The sequence below is a fragment of the Thermobia domestica genome, chromosome 10 (genome assembly GCF_964235325.1).
Source record: "Thermobia domestica chromosome 10, izTheDome1.hap1.1, whole genome shotgun sequence".
In the NCBI taxonomy this organism is placed as follows: domain Eukaryota; kingdom Metazoa; phylum Arthropoda; class Insecta; order Zygentoma; family Lepismatidae; genus Thermobia; species Thermobia domestica.
Window position 1 is genome coordinate 18,375,202 of NC_137463.1, and position 21,144 is coordinate 18,396,345.

Here is a 21,144-nt window from a genome sequence, read left to right on the forward strand (position 1 = left end):
GTATGAGGGATACTAATTATAAAGAGGGGTAAAATGGATAAAACGAAAGTAAGCATTCATTAATACACTTGATAAATACCAGTTTTATGCAAGGTATTTTGAGCAGGGTTGGAAAAAATACAATTTTTTTTTTTAAAAAAAAAAGAACAAAACATGTGTTTAAAACATAAAAAAGGTGTTCAAAATGTTTTAATCAAGTTCTGAAACACACACGAAAAAAACATGTTTTAAACATTTTGAACAGTTTAAAACATGATTTTAAACATATTTCAAAATCGTGTAATATATTTATTAGGACCTTTTTTACTCTTGCAACCGATCTTTTCATTTATTTTATTTTCATTAAGACTAACTGTGTTGGGTACAGGATATTTCAATATAGATTAGTAATTCTCAACTTATTTCACATAACGACACCCTTTTATTACATCCTCTTGCCAGTGACTCTCATAAGAGATTTTAAAATCTACCTACTATAGAGATTTCACAGTTTATCAATATACTGTACGTGGAAAGTGCACAAGAGCAGAACAGGAAGGGGAAAACGTATGGCTAGATAGAGAGAAAATCGAAGACGTTGAGATGTTCCCCTATTTAGGATGTCTAATATCCTCGGCCGGAAGAAGTGAAAAAGACGTAAGTTCCAGAATAGCACAGGCTAAACAAGCATTCAATAGGAAAAGAGGACTACTAACATCAAGAAATGTGTCGCTGGACGTTCGTAAACGATTTACTAAGACACGGGTATGGAGCGTGGCGCTGTACGGATCAGAGACGTGGACATTGAGAAAAGCTGAAATATCCAAGCTGGAAGTATTCGAAATGTGATGTTGGCGCAGAATGCTGCGCATATCATGGACCGAAAGGAAAAGGATCACTGTGATGATAGAGGGAAAGGCAGAAGGAAAACCAGGAAGAGGAAGACCAAGGATAGAATATCTAGATGCAGTTACGAAGAAGAGGCCTTATCAAAGTATAAAACAGCTCTTCCAAGCGAAAGAAAAGTTTTAAAATTTTCATGTTGCCCACCAACCTATGGTTGAGGTGAAGACTGTACGTGGTGATACAAAATTCCTCACCACTCTTGTGTGTTGAGAACGAGTTGAGGGAGAATGATGAAACTTGGAAGTGGTCTGACACATCAGACAGTGCTATCAAGCATCATGGCAGCCATCTTTGATTGGTATTCGAAATTTCAAATGCAAAGGGAGTCATGTTACATGTTTTAAGGCTAGAATTTTACAAGAAATACGCTTGTGCTGTTATTTTAGCCCTCGAAACAAGTCATTTCGGAGTTACTGGAGTTCTGAAAGTTTTCTAGTTACGCCTTTAGGAGCTAAGCTCGCGTTTTAAAAGGGCAGGTGAGATTTTTGTAGCAAAATTTTATTACTATTTCAGAACACTGATGCTAATAAAATATTTTAAAATAATAAATTTTCGAAAAGTAATGTATGAAGTACACTTCATGTTGTGCTAACTTTAGAATAATTTCTGCAAGCCTATGTAATTGGTTCTTTTTTGAGTCAATAATTTATTGAAAAAAGGTAATATTTGGGGCGTTCAGAGCACAATAGATCCAAACCATTTTCAATAAAGTTCAGTTTTGCTCAGCCAATGAATTCTATTTCAAAACGTAATATCTTCACAGTCAAGAGTCCAAAACAAATGCAACTAAAACTATGCGAAAGAACTTGGGATAGTTTTATATGACAACCGCTAGACAGGGGCGTCAGTAAGACAGGAGGACAATCGCCTCCATCCCCAGTCTGGATTTCAGATTTTGGGGGTAGTAAGGCAGTTTTAGAAATCTTTTGATAAGCAAAGTCCAACAGAACAAGCTTGAGGTCCTTACATCGAATAAATACGGAGAACATACAAATGATTACAATTGAAAAGTTGCTTAGGCCCAATTTCCAGAATTTTATTCTGCAGGCCCGAAACTCGAAAGTAGAGGCACCTTTGGAATCCTTGGGCCAAAAAATATACAAGAGATCGATATAAGCTTCTCATCGAAATGGATTATAACTGATCAAAATCCGTATTTATTCGGTGTAAGGGATTCATTTTTTTTTTTTTTTTTATGTTGGACTTTGCTAAGCAAAAGGATTCTAAATCCGCATTACTGCCCCCAAAATCTGAAATTCAGGGTAAGGGGCGGATGACTTCTAAACGAACGCCCCTTTCTAGCCGCAATTATATAAAATCGTAGATTGCATCTTGTCATGTAGTTTTTCTTTCTTTCATCTCGGATTCGTGGTTCTGAAAATATGACGTTTTCCGTCAGTGTATTCCTTTGGACACACCCTGCATTTATTTAACGTAATTATGCGCCATTTACTATGGCATTCGGAGCTAGACTTGTTAATCATTCCCACGCTGCTGCGTAAGCAATATAATGTTAATATCTTAAATTTATGAGCAAGGATGGGGAAATTAGTCCTCCTTCCCCATTCCATCAAGGCCTTTGTCTAACGTTGTCCTATGACACTCTAGTCCATATCCTTTCACGTGGTTTTTGTTTCATTTATTTCGTACCCTTGGCTACGAAGATACTACGTTTGCTGAGCAAAAGTGAACCTTTCTGAAAATGGACTTGGATCCCTTGTGCTCTGAACGCTCCATATCTAAAAATATTTTATAAAAACTGAGTTGAAGCCAAATTTATTCTGCAACCCAAGTTTGTTCGAAACGCATAAAATTAGTTTGATTGATTACAGTCTTGCATCAGTATCAAGGCTATATGAAACAGGGCTTTTGTTTAAAATGGGATCCGAACTACTAATTTTGAAATTTTACGTCGATCGCAATCAAAATCTATACAACAAATTCCGACGTCTCGTGCCTGTACCCTCAAAATTGAATGTTAAAAGGCCGAAAATTGCGCCCTGTAGCGTGGTGCATACATACAGACAGACGAATAAATTGAGATCAAATTGTCCCAGAAAGTGACGTTCGGCACTGATGTTACAATAAGTATCACGCTTTAATGGTTAGTTACGTGGACGACTGCCATATCTTGCGCTTTCTACCTGGCCCCTTCATACAGGCTATGCCATGGTGTAAAGTTTTTAAGAAAATTTAGAACTGAAGTGGGGAAGAGGGACGAAATAAAATTTTCATAATATAATGGAAAAGATGTTGTTGATAGAAAATTAATTCTTATCTGAAGTTTCCAGTTGCATCTCAACCATATCATTGACGTTAGAATCATCAGAAGCAATTTTCGGATCAACACTTCTACCATTTGTTTGGGTTTCCGGTTTTTTCACAGCATTGCATTTTTCATAATGATTCTGCATTCTTAGAACTAAACCAGTCATTTCTTTCTTACACGTTTTGCAACGAGCTTGTATGGTAGTTTTCTTATCTGATGGAGTTTGAGTTACTTTAATAAATTTACTCCAAACGATATCCTTTTCTCTTCCCGTAAACCTCATGTTAAACGATTCCAAGTTGTACGGAGACTGAGAACCAACATGTACTGTATCAACGAATGCGTGCGATATTGTAACTTCAGAACCGCAATTTTGCAAATAACCTTTTGTTTGTTTTCTGAATACAACACAAAAATGTGTTTCCATGATAATTATTTTATATATATATTTAATATCAGTTCTACAAGTAGTCCAACCTTCGACTACGATACTTTCTCGCAAGTTAACTGAGAAGCATTTATACAATACAATATACGTTAAAAGTAAGGGGGGGGGGGGAAGAGACAAAATAAATTGTAGATCACCACATTGACCTGCTGTAGCTACGAGAAATCAAAACTTTCACATGAGAAGAAAATAGTCTTCTGAATGGGGAGCACTTTTGACAGTTTTCTTTCTGTGGCAGATTTTTTTACAAAAACCAAATAAAATAAAAATAAACATATGTTTAAAACAAGTCTTAAAAAATACGCGTGTTTAAAACAAAATGTCTAAAACGTATACAAATTTGTTTTAAACGAAATCAGTTGTTTAAAACAGGTTTTAATCATTTGTTTTAAACAAAACAATCCTGATTTTGAGAACGCTAGAAATACTGTGCGTAAAAATGAGCTTGTATTTAACAGTAAGTATATTAGTGAATATTTTTATTTTACTTTTTGTTCTTAGTACTTACCTTTACTTAAAACACTAAAAGGATAACTTGACGAAAATTTGAAGAAAAATAAAGAAAAAAGTACATAAAACAAATTTCATTTCTATTGATTCTCAGGACATTCTCATTGTTAAAATAGATTATTACCTATTGAGGGAATCCACTTTTGAAGGTGATTGTACATACAATGTGTTTGTGTAATGGAAGTTAATATTTTCTGAAGATCATGCTCTTTCAGGACGCCACGGAGCTCGACTCCAAGATCATCTTCAGAGACGTCTGGAAGAGAGAAAGCAGCGACAACGTGTGAAAATGGGAAGTATCAAAGGATTGAAAATGAAAGGTGCGAATCGCGCGAAACCTCCCGCTTACAGACCACTGCCACCCGCAGCTGCTGCTAACCTTTTAGGTTGGTGTGTTTCGCTTTCTTAATAATATTTAACCGTCTTTATGGACTTTAAACTGACTATCTTACATGTAATGTGATTTTTTTAAACTAATATGAACAATAAAATTTATTCTTTGCGTACTTTTTGTTATGTATGTATTTGTTAGGGTTTAGAACCCTGTGTTCATGTTTTGGTGCAGTTTGTGTGTATTAATATGTGATGCGATAACAAATATGATGAGTTTTATCATATTGTAAAGGAACAGAAAGAACTTGTGGTACAACAGGGCGTCACTAAAGTAATAAACTAACGTAACTAAGGGGGTGTAATTTTAACAACAGATTTTATAAAGGAATAAGCAACGTAAACTAGAAATGAAACTCATGCTTTCAAGTAGATACAATTGGTAGCAAACCGGTAATAAAAGGGGATAGAAGTATTAGGATAAGCAACTTATTGTAAAACAGTCTCACCCTATACAATGAAAATTCATTGGTGTCCTTCTCTCTCTCAGTTGGTGTAGGTAACTTAATCTCGGAATCACGATGAAGCGTCTCGCATCAAGTTCCAACATGCAAGACCAAAAGACAAAAGACCCTGCTCGTCACTTCTCGACCCGTTTTGTTCCTGCTATCCCTCTGACGTCATGAATCAATAGTACATCATCACATTCACCAGATCACCTGATGGCGATCATTTCCACAGAATAGACATACGCAGGGTCCACATTTCCTCATACAGCTAGAGCTGACGATAGCTGCAAATACATGTCGAAACCAGGAAAAAAGCAACGCTCGTGTTTAAGAGACATACATTTCCTAAGTCGTGCTTCCTAAATGCGTCAATAACCAAAAGGTGGATGTATGCAGCGTACAAAGCGTACAATTTTCTAGACGTTGACACAACAGTGAGGGTTAGCAAGACACAAGACTTAGAGAAGTAACTGATGTCATCAAAACAAACATTGACGTGACGCGTGCGAGACTGTTCATGGAAGCGAAGTTCGGGCAAAGGTAAAAGGAAGTAACTATCAATGTTTATTACAAAATGTTGACTAATTACAAAAGCTTCCGTGTAGCAAACAAACAGAAAAGCAAATATTGACTTTCAGTATCTTCATGGCTGCAATAAGTAAATGAATGAAGTTAACGACATCCAAAGACGACGACCTGCGATTGCTAGGCTCCCAGTAACTGAGTGCTTGCCTTCTTCCATATGAAAGATTGAGCTCCCAACATAAATAAAGACTGTCTCAGACGGTCCTTGGATCGCATCCCGTAACAATATGATAGAGTTGAACAGTTGAGTGGATCCCATCCTGTAACAATATGATAGAGTTGAACAGTTGAACCTAAGTTCTTATCAAACTTTTGCAATGATAAAGCTCAGTGTTTAAGTAGTCGAGTATACAAAAGTCGTCAATGCAAAATAACACAATTATTTCGTGTGCTCGATAAACAGATATAATGCAACCACGTTATTTTCCCCTCGCTAACTCACAACTACAAAACACAAAATTTAATTGAGGAGGAAAATTTCAGCAGCATTATACAAAACAAGTATTTGGTTTAATTCTCTATTATGCATATATATATATATATATATATATATATATATATATATATATATATATATATATATATATATATATATATATATATATATATATATATATATATATATATATACACACACACACACACACACACACACACATCGTACGTGTATCCAAATACGTAGATTGGGAAGCAATCTGAAAGAACACTCTCAGTCGCTATTTGTGTTTTTACACTATAAATGTAATTGGCTAGCTTATACTATGGTACATCTTACTCATACAACATGTAAGGAGATGTTTCTATAGTGTTTTAATGTGTGTAGATATTGCTGATTTCTGAATTCAATACTATTTCCATTATTTTACACAAGCAAAACTTTTATATGCTCAGTAGCTATTCATGCCAAGTGTGTCATTCATTGTTTGCACTTATTACTATTTACATGACTAAAAGTCTCTCACCGAACCTCGTTCCATTTCACTCATTAGCCTTTCGTTCATGCCCCAATGACATCATACACAAGTACAGCTAAGGGCCCAAAAAATGCGTACAGAAAGCTATGATAACTTAAAGGCGTTCAATTGGCTTTCTGTGTAGGTTGCATGATTTTATTGGCCAGATATTCACACGACGTATCATCACCAGCAGAACAAAGAGCTAATATCAGAAAAGAAAGAAGTTAATAACCTTTTCTCACTCGCGGCTCATTTTACAATATGTTCCACAAGGAAATATGCCCAAAAATAAATTTATAACACAAAGAGTTCTGTTTATATATAAATTTAGGTCATATGGAAATCTAGAAGTTAGGAAAGTTTGCGTGTTTTCGTCACCTGTGATAGTTACTTTTAGATTTTTTTTTTTTTTTTTTTTTTTTTTTTTAAGTTACAAAATGATTATTACAAGAGTTAACTTTTCCTGGGTAGGTGTTGATTCCTGGTCGTTTAAAAATGTCTTTACGTTCTAAGATGGTGGGCATGATAGTTACATTTCACTCCCAGTACCAACTACTACTGGCTTAATTTCAATCCATCAAATTTATCTTATATACACGATTGCCTACAAATGACCACGTCTCTTCTTTTTTTCTGTCCCTTTCTTAAGTATATTTTATTTTGGTTTTCTGACTTCCACGCTTGGATTCCGTGTTCGAATCAATGTACCAGCGTGGACATCAGAAAAAGTCAAAATGGAAGATACTTATATAGTACTTATGAGCAAAAGTGTAATGAAAAAGCAAGCAAAGCTACATATATCACTTTAGATTCTATTTTCCGGAAAAAAATTCTTGCGCTTTCAAGCTTTCAGCTCTTCCGTGGTTCCTTGTGTACAGAGAAGAAAGAAAACGAGTAAAAGAAATGAAAACATTAAGGAAATATAAGGGTGTGGACTCGCTGAAGAAGAGCAGCGAAGATACACCGTGTCAAATTGCTGCTTGTTACACGTCAAATGATAGTGTGACACGCTGTGTAATGGCGGGGTCAAGTTGCACGTTCTTTTGTTCGAGAAGAGAAGGATGCCAATTCGTGCTTTTATTTTAATTGTTATGTCAGTACTATGTGTACTTTTAATTATTATCTCCCATTCCTTACTTAACCAACCTTTACCTGTATTAAGTTAGGATGTTTTAAAAAAATCTGTTTGAGTCTATTAAATTGTTGTGTTCTTTTCATTGTTTCTAAAGACCTAAGACTTGAAACTAAGTGTTATGTTTTAGCATCTCCGAAACGTTCTTTGACATGTTTATTTATTTTTCGTAATGGCTATATAACTCTTCAGATAAGTGCATTGTATTTCTCAGGAATCAGAATCTAAAGTTAATGAAATGATTGATAGAATTCTAGAGCGTGTTGGCATAGTTGACATAGGAATTTTGCTTTAAAGACTGGCGTCTGATAGTGAGAGTGTATAACAGCGTTTCCCAACCGGTGTGCCGCGGCACACTGGTGTGCCGTGAATGGGGTGCTGGTGTGCCGCGAGGAAATCGAAACAAATTATTAATTCTCTAGCAATCAAATTGCAAGACAAAGAAAAATGTATATTTGTATTTCACATTACTATGAACCTCTATATGAATCTACAACTTTAAGTTTCATACCGTGTTACTTTTCTGTACATTTTTAATGTTGAAAAAAGTATTTGTTATCATTGTTATGCCTATTATTGCTTCTTTATTGCTGCAGACTATTTCGTAACTTGAAATTTTAAAATATCATTTAATTCTTTCGATAGAGCAAACATGCATACAAATTACCTACATTTGTGTTTTAAAACTAAAAGAGATTTGTTTGTTCGTTCGTTACTTAGTGATCTTTTTTTGTTAGTGAAAGGTTGGATAGAGTTTTCGAAAAAGAAAGCTTAGTTTTAAAAACTTGTGTTCAATATTTCATTGCAATTGTTTTCTATTTTTAAATTAGAATGAAAAATAAGCATAATGATTTGCCACGGCGAAAAACCAGTGATCGAGCTTTCTTCTCTGTGACCAGGAGATCAGTAATCACAGAAAAAAATACCACGGTATTTTATATTTACAAATAATAATATCTATGAGTGTGCCGCGAGAATTCAAGTTACACCCGTAGTGTGCCGCAAGTTGAAAAAGGTTGGGAAACGCTGGTATAGAAGAACATTAAGAAAATAAAAGAAATATACAAAAATATAGTCAGGTGACATAGTCGACCATATTAAATATTTTGATGGCAGAACATGTGGTGAGGTCAGAATCCGAGTAGAAAATGAAGTAGAAACATTGGAGAATAGGATTAACTCACAGAAAATCACTGTAAAGAAATCTAGATATAACAATGAAATTTGAAATAGTAAAGAATGTAGAAATCGCGAGATACAACAAAAAATGTAATGAACGATTGATCAAGAAAGTTAAGAGAATAAATAAATAAATAAATAAATAAATAAATAGAAATTATAACTTCTTTTTATTTTTAATTGGAAATATAATGACACTTTTAGTTTTGTGACTTGTGAATGCAGTATTGTGTTTTTGGCTCATTTTTAATTGTTGGTATTACGTCATCAAAGCTTTAGCGTTGCAATTGATTTGTAGACATGTTTCAAGAAAGAATAAGAAATTACTAATTAAAATCTCAACCTTAGTATTCCATAGACAAAAAGTGCATCAAATCATTAAACGTTTCATTTCCAAAGTTAGTGAAAATGTGTCCCATACATCCAAAGCCAAATTAAGTCAGAACTTGCTCGAAAACACTATTTATGGTAAGCTTTTGTAGTTATAACAAACCTGAAATGACTAAGCGGTTAGCGTACTCGCCGTTGGCTTGGGGAGACCCGTCCCGATTGCCGGCGGGAGCTCATGTAGTTCGGATTCCACGTTAATCAGTAGGTCCCGTCTCATATACCCTCGCTGCTGAAAGAGACGTTAAACTCAAGATCAACTCAACTCAACTCAAATCTAAAATGAAAAATCGTAAGAAGCATCAACTGTGGCAATATTTTGAAAATGTGACGTAGTTTAGTGAATCGGATTCGTGAGACTTTAATTGTAGTTAATTCTGTAAAACAGTACATAGTACAGCAAATAAAAAGAGATCTAAGTTTAAAAACTTAACTATTTAGCAGAAGAACCAACTGGAAGTGACGCAGAACGAGATGCCAGCCGAATAACATCGTTGCCTCCTGCTCGAGTACATCTTCCAATTGACTGTCCTGTCACTCAAATAGCTTGCGGACTCCATCATACAGGTAATATGTCAATCTTGTCTTATTTCTGTATTGTTCAGAGGAAAAGTAATTTTCATATATTAAGGTTGTTTGTGTAGTTTTACATTGTGTCACTCCATGCCTTCGGCTCTAGGTTAAAGTCGTACTTTATTTGAAAGCACTTAATTCTTTACTTGTTCTAATAATAGGGGCCGCGGAGGCTCAGTAGAGCATTCACCTCTGGTGCATGGGGTTCTTGGGTCGATCCTAGCTCGCTCCAAGTGAGCTTTGTGGTGAAGAAACACCGTGTGTGTGAGTTTTCTCGGGGTTCTCCCGTTTCCTCCCATTTTCTTCATTTCACCATTTCCTTCATTTCTCATCATCACCGTGATCTTTAGTCTAGCCGGTATAACCATGGAACGTAAAACTGAAAGATTTCATTTTATTTTTTGCTCTAATAATAAACAACAAACGATGTTAATGTTCAATATCATCATCATCTATTTTCAAATAATTAAATGATATAGTTCAAGTTTTTTATTAAATCATCACAATATGTTGTTATGGATTTATACAAATATTAATTCTCAAATCTAATTATTGTTACGGCTGTTGCCCTAGTTTGAAGTAGTAAAGCTGAAACAATGCAGTTAAAAACTGATTTCATTATACAGGGTGGCCCAAAAGTAGGTATACACCCCTGCATTGATCAAGTATAACATTCTAGCTTATGGGTTTATTTGCTTCGGCTGTTCCGAGCTTAAGGTGTAAGTAAAAAGGCTTTAAGAACAAATAATAAAGAAACTGATGAATAACAATAAGAAATGATATGAAATACAGTGAGCTGATCAGTACGGGACTGTATACCTACTTTTGGGTCATCCTGTATATATATATATATATATATATATATATGGGCCACCGCGAAAGTATACTTCTTCAAATAAACAGAGTCGTCAAAATCGGATCACCAATGTCGAAGTTATGCGTGAACATACCCACAACATACACACATGATAGTATTGGGAGCTAAATCTTTAACACTGTCTGCCACGTGTACTACCTGTGGACACGCAACCGTTACTCGTGGACACGCAACCGGTGTACACGTGGCCTCAGGGTGTAAATTTACATTTTGGGGTCACGTGTACCACGGGTGGACACTTCCACAGAGACCTCAATAGGAAGCCAATAAGACAAAACAACAACATACATTAAAAATTACATCACTCTGATTACGATAAGTTAAAAAATATCACCTGGCCGCACAGTGACAGTCACGCAAAACCAGCTTAGCAGCGAGAGTGTTAAAATACATCAACAGATGCAGTGTGAAAACTGTAATTAACTGATTTTATTATGTATGTGTTCACGCATAACGTCAATATAGGTACACCGATTTTAATGATTTTGTCTTGGTTTAAAAGAAATACTTTCTCGGTAGTTTCATATAACTTTCATGGGGACTTAATGGTAGTCTTCGAGGAAAGACTATAAAGTGCAGTGTGAAAACCATAATTAACCGACTTTTAATATGAATATTTTACATAAGTGTGCTGATTTTAATGATTCTGCTTTTGTTTGAAATAATATACTTTCTCAGTGATCTCATGTTATTTTGATTAGAATGTACAGAGGTTGTTCAGCCTACGTTTGGCCGATTTCGTTCCTTCCCCCTCCCGGGAAGAATGGACTCACCCGACTTGTCTCGTGGCGTCCTGCAGTGTTGTGCAGTGGCTCCCTGGGAGCGAAATTGTTTTTCCGCGCGGACGACAATAACGCACAAAACAGGACCATTGTTGTGAGTGTTGTGTTAAATTTGTTTCCAAGTGTGTGGATTTCCGCTCTGTGACAAAAATGCCGCCCAAACTAAGCCGGTTTTGGGAAGGCTATGTTGCGGCTCTTTATGACGCCCACTTTAGTGTTTCTGTCATTAGATAACAGTGCAAGAAGAATGGTTGCAACATCATTTTAAGTGGAATAAAAATGTTATTAAAAAGTACAAAGGCAATGAAGCTCCACCATTTGGATCACCAACGAAGTTGCCTAGGAAGCGGGAATGCACCAAGGCCACCTCCCACCATGCAGAGGAAACTTCGCAAAATGGCAGTGTAAGAAAATCCGCCAACACAAAGGTGTATGGCTAATCGTCTTGACGTGTCTTTGGAGACTGTGAGCCGGACGTTACACCATCAACTCAAGCTGGAAAAGTCACGAAAGCTCGCGGCCATCTTCTCACGAATGCCCACCAAAAGGAACGAAAGGGTAACGCCCGGAAGCTGTACGAAGCATGGATGAAGCATGGATTTACCTTTCCGACTGCGGCAAACCGAGAGCCATCATGTACCGAGAGAAAGGCACCAAGAACTTCAGAAGGTGGGTCCGTGTCTGTAAAGAATCCTTCCCAAAAGGGTTCATGGTCGTTATTGGCTACTGTTACTGAAGTAAACTGAAGATTGCTAGGGTGGCGAAGAACTGCAAAATAAATTCGCAGTATTTTCAGGAGCCGATCTACGAGCATGAGATTCCAACAATGTACGAAAATGACGCCAATCTGGTGTGGATTCACATGAACAAGGCCTCATCACATACCTCACAATCGTCTCTCGCATTCTACAGGGAGATGGAGGAGGCAAGTGGTATACAGGTGATACGTTTCAATGAGGTACCTGTTAAATCTCCAGATGCAAGTCCTATGGACTATTGTGGATTTGGATTGCTGAAGCGGCTTTTGGGAAAACGGCGTGTGACAACTGTGGAAGTACTTTGAAAAGCTTTGCAAAGGGAATGGGACAAGATTCCCCTCCCAGCTCTTCAGAGAAGCCTATTACAGTGGAAATTACGCTGTCGGGCTATTGTTAGGAACCAAGGGAAACACATCGAGCACTTACGGACCTGGCGCCATGTATTCTTCTAAATTTTTAGGTAAGTCGAAATTGGCCAAATATAGACTGAACAACCTCTGTAATGATATTCTTTGGAGATAGGCTGTAAACACCTCAACAAATGCAATGTAAAAACCATAATTAACCGACTTTAATAAATGTATGTTCACGCATAAGTTCGATATATGCGCGCCGATTTTAATGATCATGCTTTGATTTGAAAGAATATACTTGTCCGATGTTTCCAAGCAAATCTCATGGAGATCTAATGATAGTCTTTTGAGATAGGCTGTAAAACTCCTGAGTGGGTGCTATGTGAAAACTTTAATTAACCGATTTAACATGTATATGTTCCTAATACAAGAAATATTGGGAGTTAAAAAGAGAAAGCTGAAGATTGAGAAACGTGGAAAAGACATTTCTACCTAAATCTATTCTTAAAAAAAAACCTACCAAAAGGCAGAATACTTTAATAAGGGTAATAATAATGTTCACACATAACATCGATATATGTGCTTCTATTTTAATGATTTCGCCTTTGCTTAAAAGAATGTACTTCCCCGGCGTGTCCTTGTACATTTTATGGGGATTATAGTCTTTGGATATAGAGCATGAAACTCCACAACGGCTGATACTATTAATTCCATAATTGTGTGCATGATCACATATATAGGCGTACCGATTTTGTTGATTTACTTATTGTTTGAGAGAGTGGGTTTTCGACGATTTCATGTAAATTTATTAGAATGATAGTCTTTGGAACTAGAGACCACAACGATTGACAGTGTTCATACCGTAATTAACCTTTTCATTGTGTGCATGTTCACGCACTAGTTCAACATAGGTGTAGGGGCCGCCGTGGCTCAGTGGTGGAGCGTTCACCTCTGGTGCATGGGGTCTCGGGTTCAATCCCATCTCCCGCCAAGTGAAGTTTGTGGTGGACAAACACCGTATGTGTTGGTTTTCTCGGGGTTTTCCCGTTTCCTCGCACTTCCTTCATTCCCCCATTTCATTCATTTCTCATCATCACCGTCTCCTTTAGCCAAGCCGGCATAACCGTGGGACGTACAACTCAAATATTTCATTACTTCAACATAGGTGTACCGTTTTTGATTATTTTTTTGGTTTTAAAGAGTATGTTTTCCCGCTAGTACTATATGTTTTAGCACAATTTGATGATATTCTTTGAAGCTAGACGATGAAACTCTCAATAGCTGATAGTGTTAATACCTTGTGTATGTTCACGTATAATTCCGTAACTCGTGGGTTGACTTTTTAAAGAAAACATGTTTTCTGCTTTTTCTAAGCAGCGAATCTAATTTTGGCAACGAACATTTTATGAAGAAAAACAGGTAAACGTTACGTTTACCTCACAAAATTAATTGATTTGTATCTATTACATTATCGTCGATTGAAGTGAAATATATTGTACCTTAAACTGCTTCTGCATTTTCAGTACTCCTGCTCCAAAATGGGGAAGTGTATACATTCGGTAGTAATACATATGGTCAACTAGGTGTCGGTGACCTGATGCCAAGAGGTGGGCCTACACAAGTAAAACTTCCCTGTAATGTCACGTGTGTTGCTGCAGGTAGTAACCATACCGTGCTCCTAACATCCAAGGGAGAAGTTTATACGTTCGGTAATTTTCAGGTACGTGTATATTTATCAAAAATATCTTTATTTTAATAGGATTAAGGACACACACATAATAATGATGCAGAGAAAAGTATTTATTTTTCTTGATATGGTATAATATCATAATTTGTATATGTTTGGCAAAATGAATAAAGAAAGCTTTCTCACCTCAAATTTTAGTTACTTATGGAATATTTGCAGAACAGTGGATTATATTGGAAACATTAGTATTATTTATTTATTTATTTATTTATTTATTTATTGAACAAACTCCCAGATACAGCATAACTTTGCCATTTTACACAGGGACATGCTAACAAAAGAAAGAAAAAAAACAAGACAACAATAACAACAACATAGAAAAAAGAGTGTAAAGTAAAACTATTCCGTCAAAGCTCGTTTAATTGCTCTTTCAAACACTGGGTAGCTCGAAAAAATGTCCACATCAGTTGTTACTTGATTATAACAGTTTGGTATTCTATAAAAAAGAAACCTCTGTATAACAGCCAACCTAGGACGGGCAAGATGGAATAGGTGGGTATTCCGGGTGATGCGGGAAGGGACACGTAAGGATAGTTCCTGAAGTAATATTTCCGATCTTAAGCTTCCCTTAACTATTTTATGTAGATATTTCAGGTCAGAGATAATTCTGCGTACTTCAGGAGTCTGAATATTAAGATGTTGCAAGAGCTCCTTCTTAGCTGTATAACAGTAATGTTATTCTACTGTGCAAATACTACTGTAAATACTACTCTACAGAGCCCCGTTTCAGGCTAAGCCAGGAAGAAGGGAATAACCAAAAGTTTCGTGGCAGACTAGAGGCTTTGGGGCTAGGGTATCCAATGCTCCGAAGCTATCAGTAGGAGGGACACCAGATAACTGGTATTGGTCTGCTGGTTGCTGCTGAATTTATAGCCCTCTAGAGTGGCGGTGGTGCTGCTGCTCCGATGTCATAATGTGCTTCGTAGGAGGAGACAGTGGTCTGTCGTCTGCTGCTTATAGTAAATCCACGTTGTGCGTAGTACACTGTCGTAAAACCATGTGGTAAACACAAGCGTAGAGTAGTATTTGTATACAATACCACGTGGGATAGTACAATATATATATGTAAGATTCCATACTGCAGTCGCCTTTGGAACTAAGGGTTGAGAGGGGCACGTAGGAAAGCCACTTACTCAAACCTGTACCTTCCAAATACAAATTGACAGCCTGTTTATAGTGATATATAGCTTTATCAGGGAACTTCATTGGAATCGAATCTAACTATGGGAAGTAGAGATAAAAAGCTGGAAGAAGGTTGCCATTTTCATCATCCTCTGTCCCGTGTAGGACAGAGAAAATGTTGAAGATCGTTAGCTAAGGATGATAGTCACGGGATCGAATCGCAAAAGGTCCCGATTCAGAAACAAGAACACCAACTGTTCATTTACACTTGCTCAGTAAATTATTACTTACTATTACTGTTAGTATTGTTATAGTGAGTATTGAGAATTTTACCTGTATTTCAATATCATTAGTATAACGTGTATTAGATAAATTTAAATGATTATCTAGAATAATTATGACATAATTAAAAGACGTAGTAAACTTTCATAAGTTTTGTCTCTAACATTGTGTTCGCAGGGATGTATACAATATTGATAATTTATGTTTTAAGGCTGTTTTTTTCTGTCTTTCTTTGTTAACTTCTGTTTTAAGGCTGCTTTCTTTCCTCCCTTTGTTTCTTTCTTCAAGTCTTTATTGAAATTGTGCTGTTCAATAAATTTTGAACCACAATACAGTATACTTCATGTTTCTTTGTTAGGAAAAGGATGGATGAAGTGTGAAGTAAGTGAAGGTAAAATGAAGTTACTGCTTGTAAGAAACCTTACTAATGCCTAAAGAAAAGCATTAATTATATTTCATGCGTCATTACTGAGATGAAGTTTAACTGTACAAAATACCCTCTGGGTACTTGAGCTTATAAATTCTCGACAGGTTATTATGCATATATTTTCAGAAGGGGCAATTAGGCAGACCATCACCAGCTCAGGGCTCAGAAGATGCTGCCAGCAGGAAAGAAAGGACGTCCAAAGAAGGTCCATGGTATTCCGTTCCTGGCATAGTTCCTCATATAGGACCAAAACACGGACGTAGAGCTACATGGGTCGGTGCTTCAGGTGACCAAACCTATCTGAAAATTGATGAAAGCTTGATTAACTCACACAGCCTTACCAGATCGACGGTCATGGCCAATAAAAATAGCATAGGTAAGCACAAATTAAATATTAGAAAGTCAGTATGAAATAAAATTATCATTGGCAGGTGCCTTGAAAAAACTTCCGTTACACTACGATCTTCAGCTGATCTTTTCTTCTTCTTAAAGCAATTAACTGTTCTAGTACTGTCCGTTCAATTATAACCTCCTTCACCTCCTTCCTTACTTTCCTTCCACCATACTTAATATGTCTCTTAGAATACAAGTATTTTTCAGACAATGTTCCAACCTTTTTCTCTTCCCTTTTTTTCTATTTACATTCAAAACTAGCAAATGCCCTCACACATTACTGTGAACAATATTCCTGTCTCTAACTTTAAGTATTTTCGAGATTGGACATCATATAATAATTGCAACCCCCACCCCTACATCTTTTATTCCCTCCTAGGACAAATATACATATAAAACGCTGAAACGGGTGTTAAATTATCTTACATAAAAAGACCAATTACCAACTTTCATGATTCTAACGTTAATAAATTCCGAGATGTTCATCGTATTATAATAAGGTAATTCCATCCCTTTTTGCTGCCCACCCCATTTTCTTTGCTTCTAGGTCAAACTTTAAAAAAAAACTCAGAAGCACGTGTCTTATTATTTTAAATGAAAAGACCAAATACGAAAGTTTATGTCTCAACCTTGAGAGGTCCCGAGTTATGCACATGTATTATAATAATTGTAAGTCTTGGCCCTTTTCCTACCCTCCCTCTTTTCTTTTCTAAATCTGATATGAAAAAAAGCGTTGAAACACGTATTTAATTATTTTAAATGACAAGTCTATATGCTGAATTTCATGTCTCTAGCTGTAAGAGATTCCGAGATATGGGCATGTTATTATAGTAATTGTAATCCCCGCTCCATTTTCTACCCATCCTCTTTTATTCTTTTCTGGATCAAATATGAAAAAAGACGCCGAAACACCTATCCAATTATTTTAAAATGAGACCGATTTTCATGTCTTTAACCTTATGAGATTCTAAGATATTAATAATTGTAATCTCCAACCCATTTTCTTTCTTGCCTCTTTTCTTTCCTTCTAGATCAAATATCAAAAAGACTCTAAAACATATGTCTAATTGTTTTAAATGGGAAGGCTTTTCATGTTTTTCATGTCTTTACTCTTCAGAGATTCAAGAAATATGCATATTTTACGATAATAATTACCACTTCTATTTGCTCCCCTTTCTCGATGAATTTCCAGAAATCTTTCCTTGGTGGTACTTTACGTCACAAATACTATTCACTGTCCAGATTTCAAGTTTCCAGCTTAAGCGGTTTGACCTGGTCATTGATCAGTCAGTCTTCCAGGACTTTTACTTTCATATATAGGGATTGTACTTTTCTTCTCAGTATGAATATTGCAGAGATCCTGCTTGATTATTTGGTTACCATATTCTCCCTTGGCGCGTGAGAGAGAAAGACACGGGTTTGCTTCCCGGTGGGAGCTTTTGTTGGTTGGATTCCCTCTTAAGCTGTAGGTCCAGGTCTCATATAGCCTTGCTGCTGAGAGAGACGCTAAACTCAATTCCAACAAGTAATATCAACATTTCGTAAGCTTTTAGTAGTTATTTTCGTCGCTTTTGTGTAGTGTAGTGTCTTTTGTGTGTGTGTGTGTGTCTCGTAGAGAACGTTACTCCACACGGAACATTCGACGAGTCTTTCTGAACATCGTATTTAAAAAAAAAAATAAGTTTTTCTTTCCTGAATGCTTCTTTGTTGGATTTTCTTGCTTTTATTTCACGTTCGTTCCTCATGTTTTCATTGATTTAATAATTCTGTTAGGTACCTTTTAGTCACAAATACCTAAATGATAGAGAATAGTATTAATTGTACAGGGTGTTTCAAAACAACATCGACAACGTTTGGGAGGTGATTCCTGACACCAAGATAAGACAAAAAGTATAGACCAACCTAGGCACACAAATGCTTCCTTTCGGAGTTATATATTGCCGAAAACATGAAAAAATGAACTTTAATGGTCCATAGCTCCAAAATTATGTACGTACTGTAGTCGGGTCAAGACTTCACTTAGGAACTAGTATGTGCTCTATCCAAATATCCATGTTTCAGAATCCTGCGGTACTTCCGCAACAATTTTCATAGAAGTAGTTGGTGAGTACTTCAAATTATATGCCCGTAGCCAAACTCCCTCTATAAAAATTGTTGCGTGAGTGCCTTAAGATTCTGAAACATGGATTTTTGGATTTGGCACATATTAGTTCCTAAGTGAAGTCTTGATCCGACTAGGTTAGGTCCCATAGTATTAGAGCTATAGACCTTTAAAGTTCATTTTTTCATGTTTTTGGCAGCCTATAAGTCCGAAAGGAAGCATTTGTGCAACCAGGCTAGTCTATATTTTTCGTCTCATCTCTGTGTCAGGAATCATCTCCCAAACGTTGTCGGTGTTGTTTTGAAACACCCTTTATAGTAATTAATAATAAAATGTTAGATTTTAAAAATGAAAGATAAGATTTCATGCATTACATATTTTGTACAGAGAAGATAAATGTGTATATCTCTTATAGAGAAGATATTTCTTTATTGTGAAAGGTAGTCTTTCATTATGGTATTCAATTAATTTATTTATCTGTTGTTACGAGTGAGAGCTTGATAGTCGTAAACACTGTTAAATACGTGAATCGATGATTGCTCAGAGGACCAGAGTCTAATTTGTGTAGCTCTGAGATATTAAAGAAAAATCATTAAGGTTCAGGACTGCCGACCTTTTTTACGCTCACTTTATAGTTTAATGGTGCGTTTGCACCGTCGTAACACCTTCGTCACTTACCTTTATATACACAGTTGCTTATAGCACTAGGGAATTGGAAACGTTCATAAGCGAAATTTCAGGTAAATGTGACTCGGTCCTTCCTACAATCATCGATTCACATATAAATTATCGTGCTGACTTATCAAGTATTAAGTAACTTTTCTTCTTTTAAGGATTGCCTCTCTGAGAAATCGAAAACGACTTCTAATTTTGTAATCACTAAATCTATTTTTCTCTTCTTTACAGTTTTGCTGCCAACTAATAGTGATCATCCGATATCCTTTAAGTGCCTGGTCATAAATAAAAAAGATGGAAACTGTAACAGTTTTAGTGGTCCTGATCAAGTGGATTTTTCGCATACAGCTACGTGTTTGGATCCACTGTACAATGTATTGTGGAGGTAATTTCTGAACCCGGTCCTTGAGTAAATGGGAAGAAAATTATGAATTCTTCCACCACTATAATAATAATAAAAATGTAAACTAAGGAGCTCTATAGGCCAGTGGTTTCCAACCAATGTATCACGACACATGCGCCCAGTCGCGAAATTTTAGAATTTAAAAACTGTGAAGCTTTAATAATTAGTTGAAACCAATTTTGAGACAGGCTGTTCCAGTTAACGCCTCCAGTGACGCCTCTCAGTACATAGTCATATTGTACAAAACTTGTAGTTTTACACTATTAACATTTGTATTATTAACTAACTAATTAACTCTATGACCTATAGAAGCCGGGGGTTTAATGCCGCGTTCACAAAAGCTCTCCATTGAGTTCTATCCTTAGCCAACTGGATCCTGTTTCTATTTTGTATTCCTATGTCTGCGAGGTCATTCTTAATCATATTGTCCTATCTGCGTCTAGGTCTTCCTAATGGCCGTTTTCCGATAAAACTTCCAGTTAAAACTTTGAAAGTGTTCCTACTTTCTTCCATTGTGGCTACATAACCCGCCAACCTGAGCCTCCTAGATTTGATGATACTAACAATGTTTGGTAAACGGTATGAATTACGTAGTTCCTCGTTATGAAGTTTCTGCCATTTCACATTCCCATTCCTCTTGGGTCCGAATATTCATGTCAGTATTTTATTCTCAAATACTTTGTCTACGTTCTTCTCTCAGAGTAAGCGACCCTGTTTCGCAGCCATACAGCACAATAATCATGATCATTGTTTTACATATTTTAAGCTTCAAATTCCTTGACAGAATTGGCGACGACAAAACAATTTGAACTTAGTTTTCAGCGGAATCAGTGTATTTAATTTTCTCTACATTTACTTGTAAACCCATGTCACTGGAAGCGTTTAATAAAACCTCCATTTCTTTCTGTTGTCCTCCTGTCATCCCCTATTAAATTTACATCATCAGCATACGCCATAACCTGGTAAATACCATTCAGCTCTAGGCCCTGGTTGCTATATTTGATTTTCCTTATAGCGTACTCCAGGACAAAGTTGAATAATAGTGGCGGCAATGCGTCTGTTTGTTTAAGACCTTTCTCGACGTGAAAGCTCTTGGACCAGAATTTTCCTATTCGGACTTTACTTTGGGATTCATTTAATCATTTACATTATTACTAATAAAAAATCAAATAAGTGTGCCGCGTATATCGTAGACGTTTAATAAGGTATGTACAGTTACCGTCAGTCGAAAAAGGTTGGGAACCACTGCTATAGGCTAAAGGGGATAATGAAAACTATTTAAAGGACTGATGAAATGATGAGGAAGAAACACTTATCGTGTAGGAAGAACTAAATCTAGTGATTAACAGGTGGTGTGCTCGTAGATGTAGGGCTTCAGCCCAATCAATAAGTAAATCGATTATGCAAAACTGCAAATATCAAACAAGTAAGAGCGTGTATAAAACATTTTACATACGGCCT

General features: G+C 36.3%; 1 protein-coding gene across 10 annotated transcripts in view; it reads left to right on the plus strand.

Moving 5' to 3' along the window:
* hiw (MYC binding protein highwire) overlaps positions 1-21,144 on the plus strand; it is a 638,413-nt gene that overhangs the window by 58,974 nt on the left and 558,295 nt on the right. For 6 of the 10 annotated variants that reach the window (XM_081727817.1, XM_081727821.1, XM_081727823.1 and 3 more), the window contains 5 exons: positions 4,313-4,498; positions 9,632-9,757; positions 14,057-14,253; positions 16,238-16,487; positions 19,512-19,665. In XM_081727817.1, coding sequence (XP_081583943.1) covers positions 4,313-4,498; positions 9,632-9,757; positions 14,057-14,253; positions 16,238-16,487; positions 19,512-19,665 — 913 coding nt within the window. The remainder of the gene's footprint in view (positions 1-4,312; positions 4,499-9,631; positions 9,758-14,056; positions 14,254-16,237; positions 16,488-19,511; positions 19,666-21,144) is intronic. The other 4 variants (XM_081727819.1, XM_081727824.1, XM_081727826.1 and 1 more) reach the window with 2 other exon arrangements.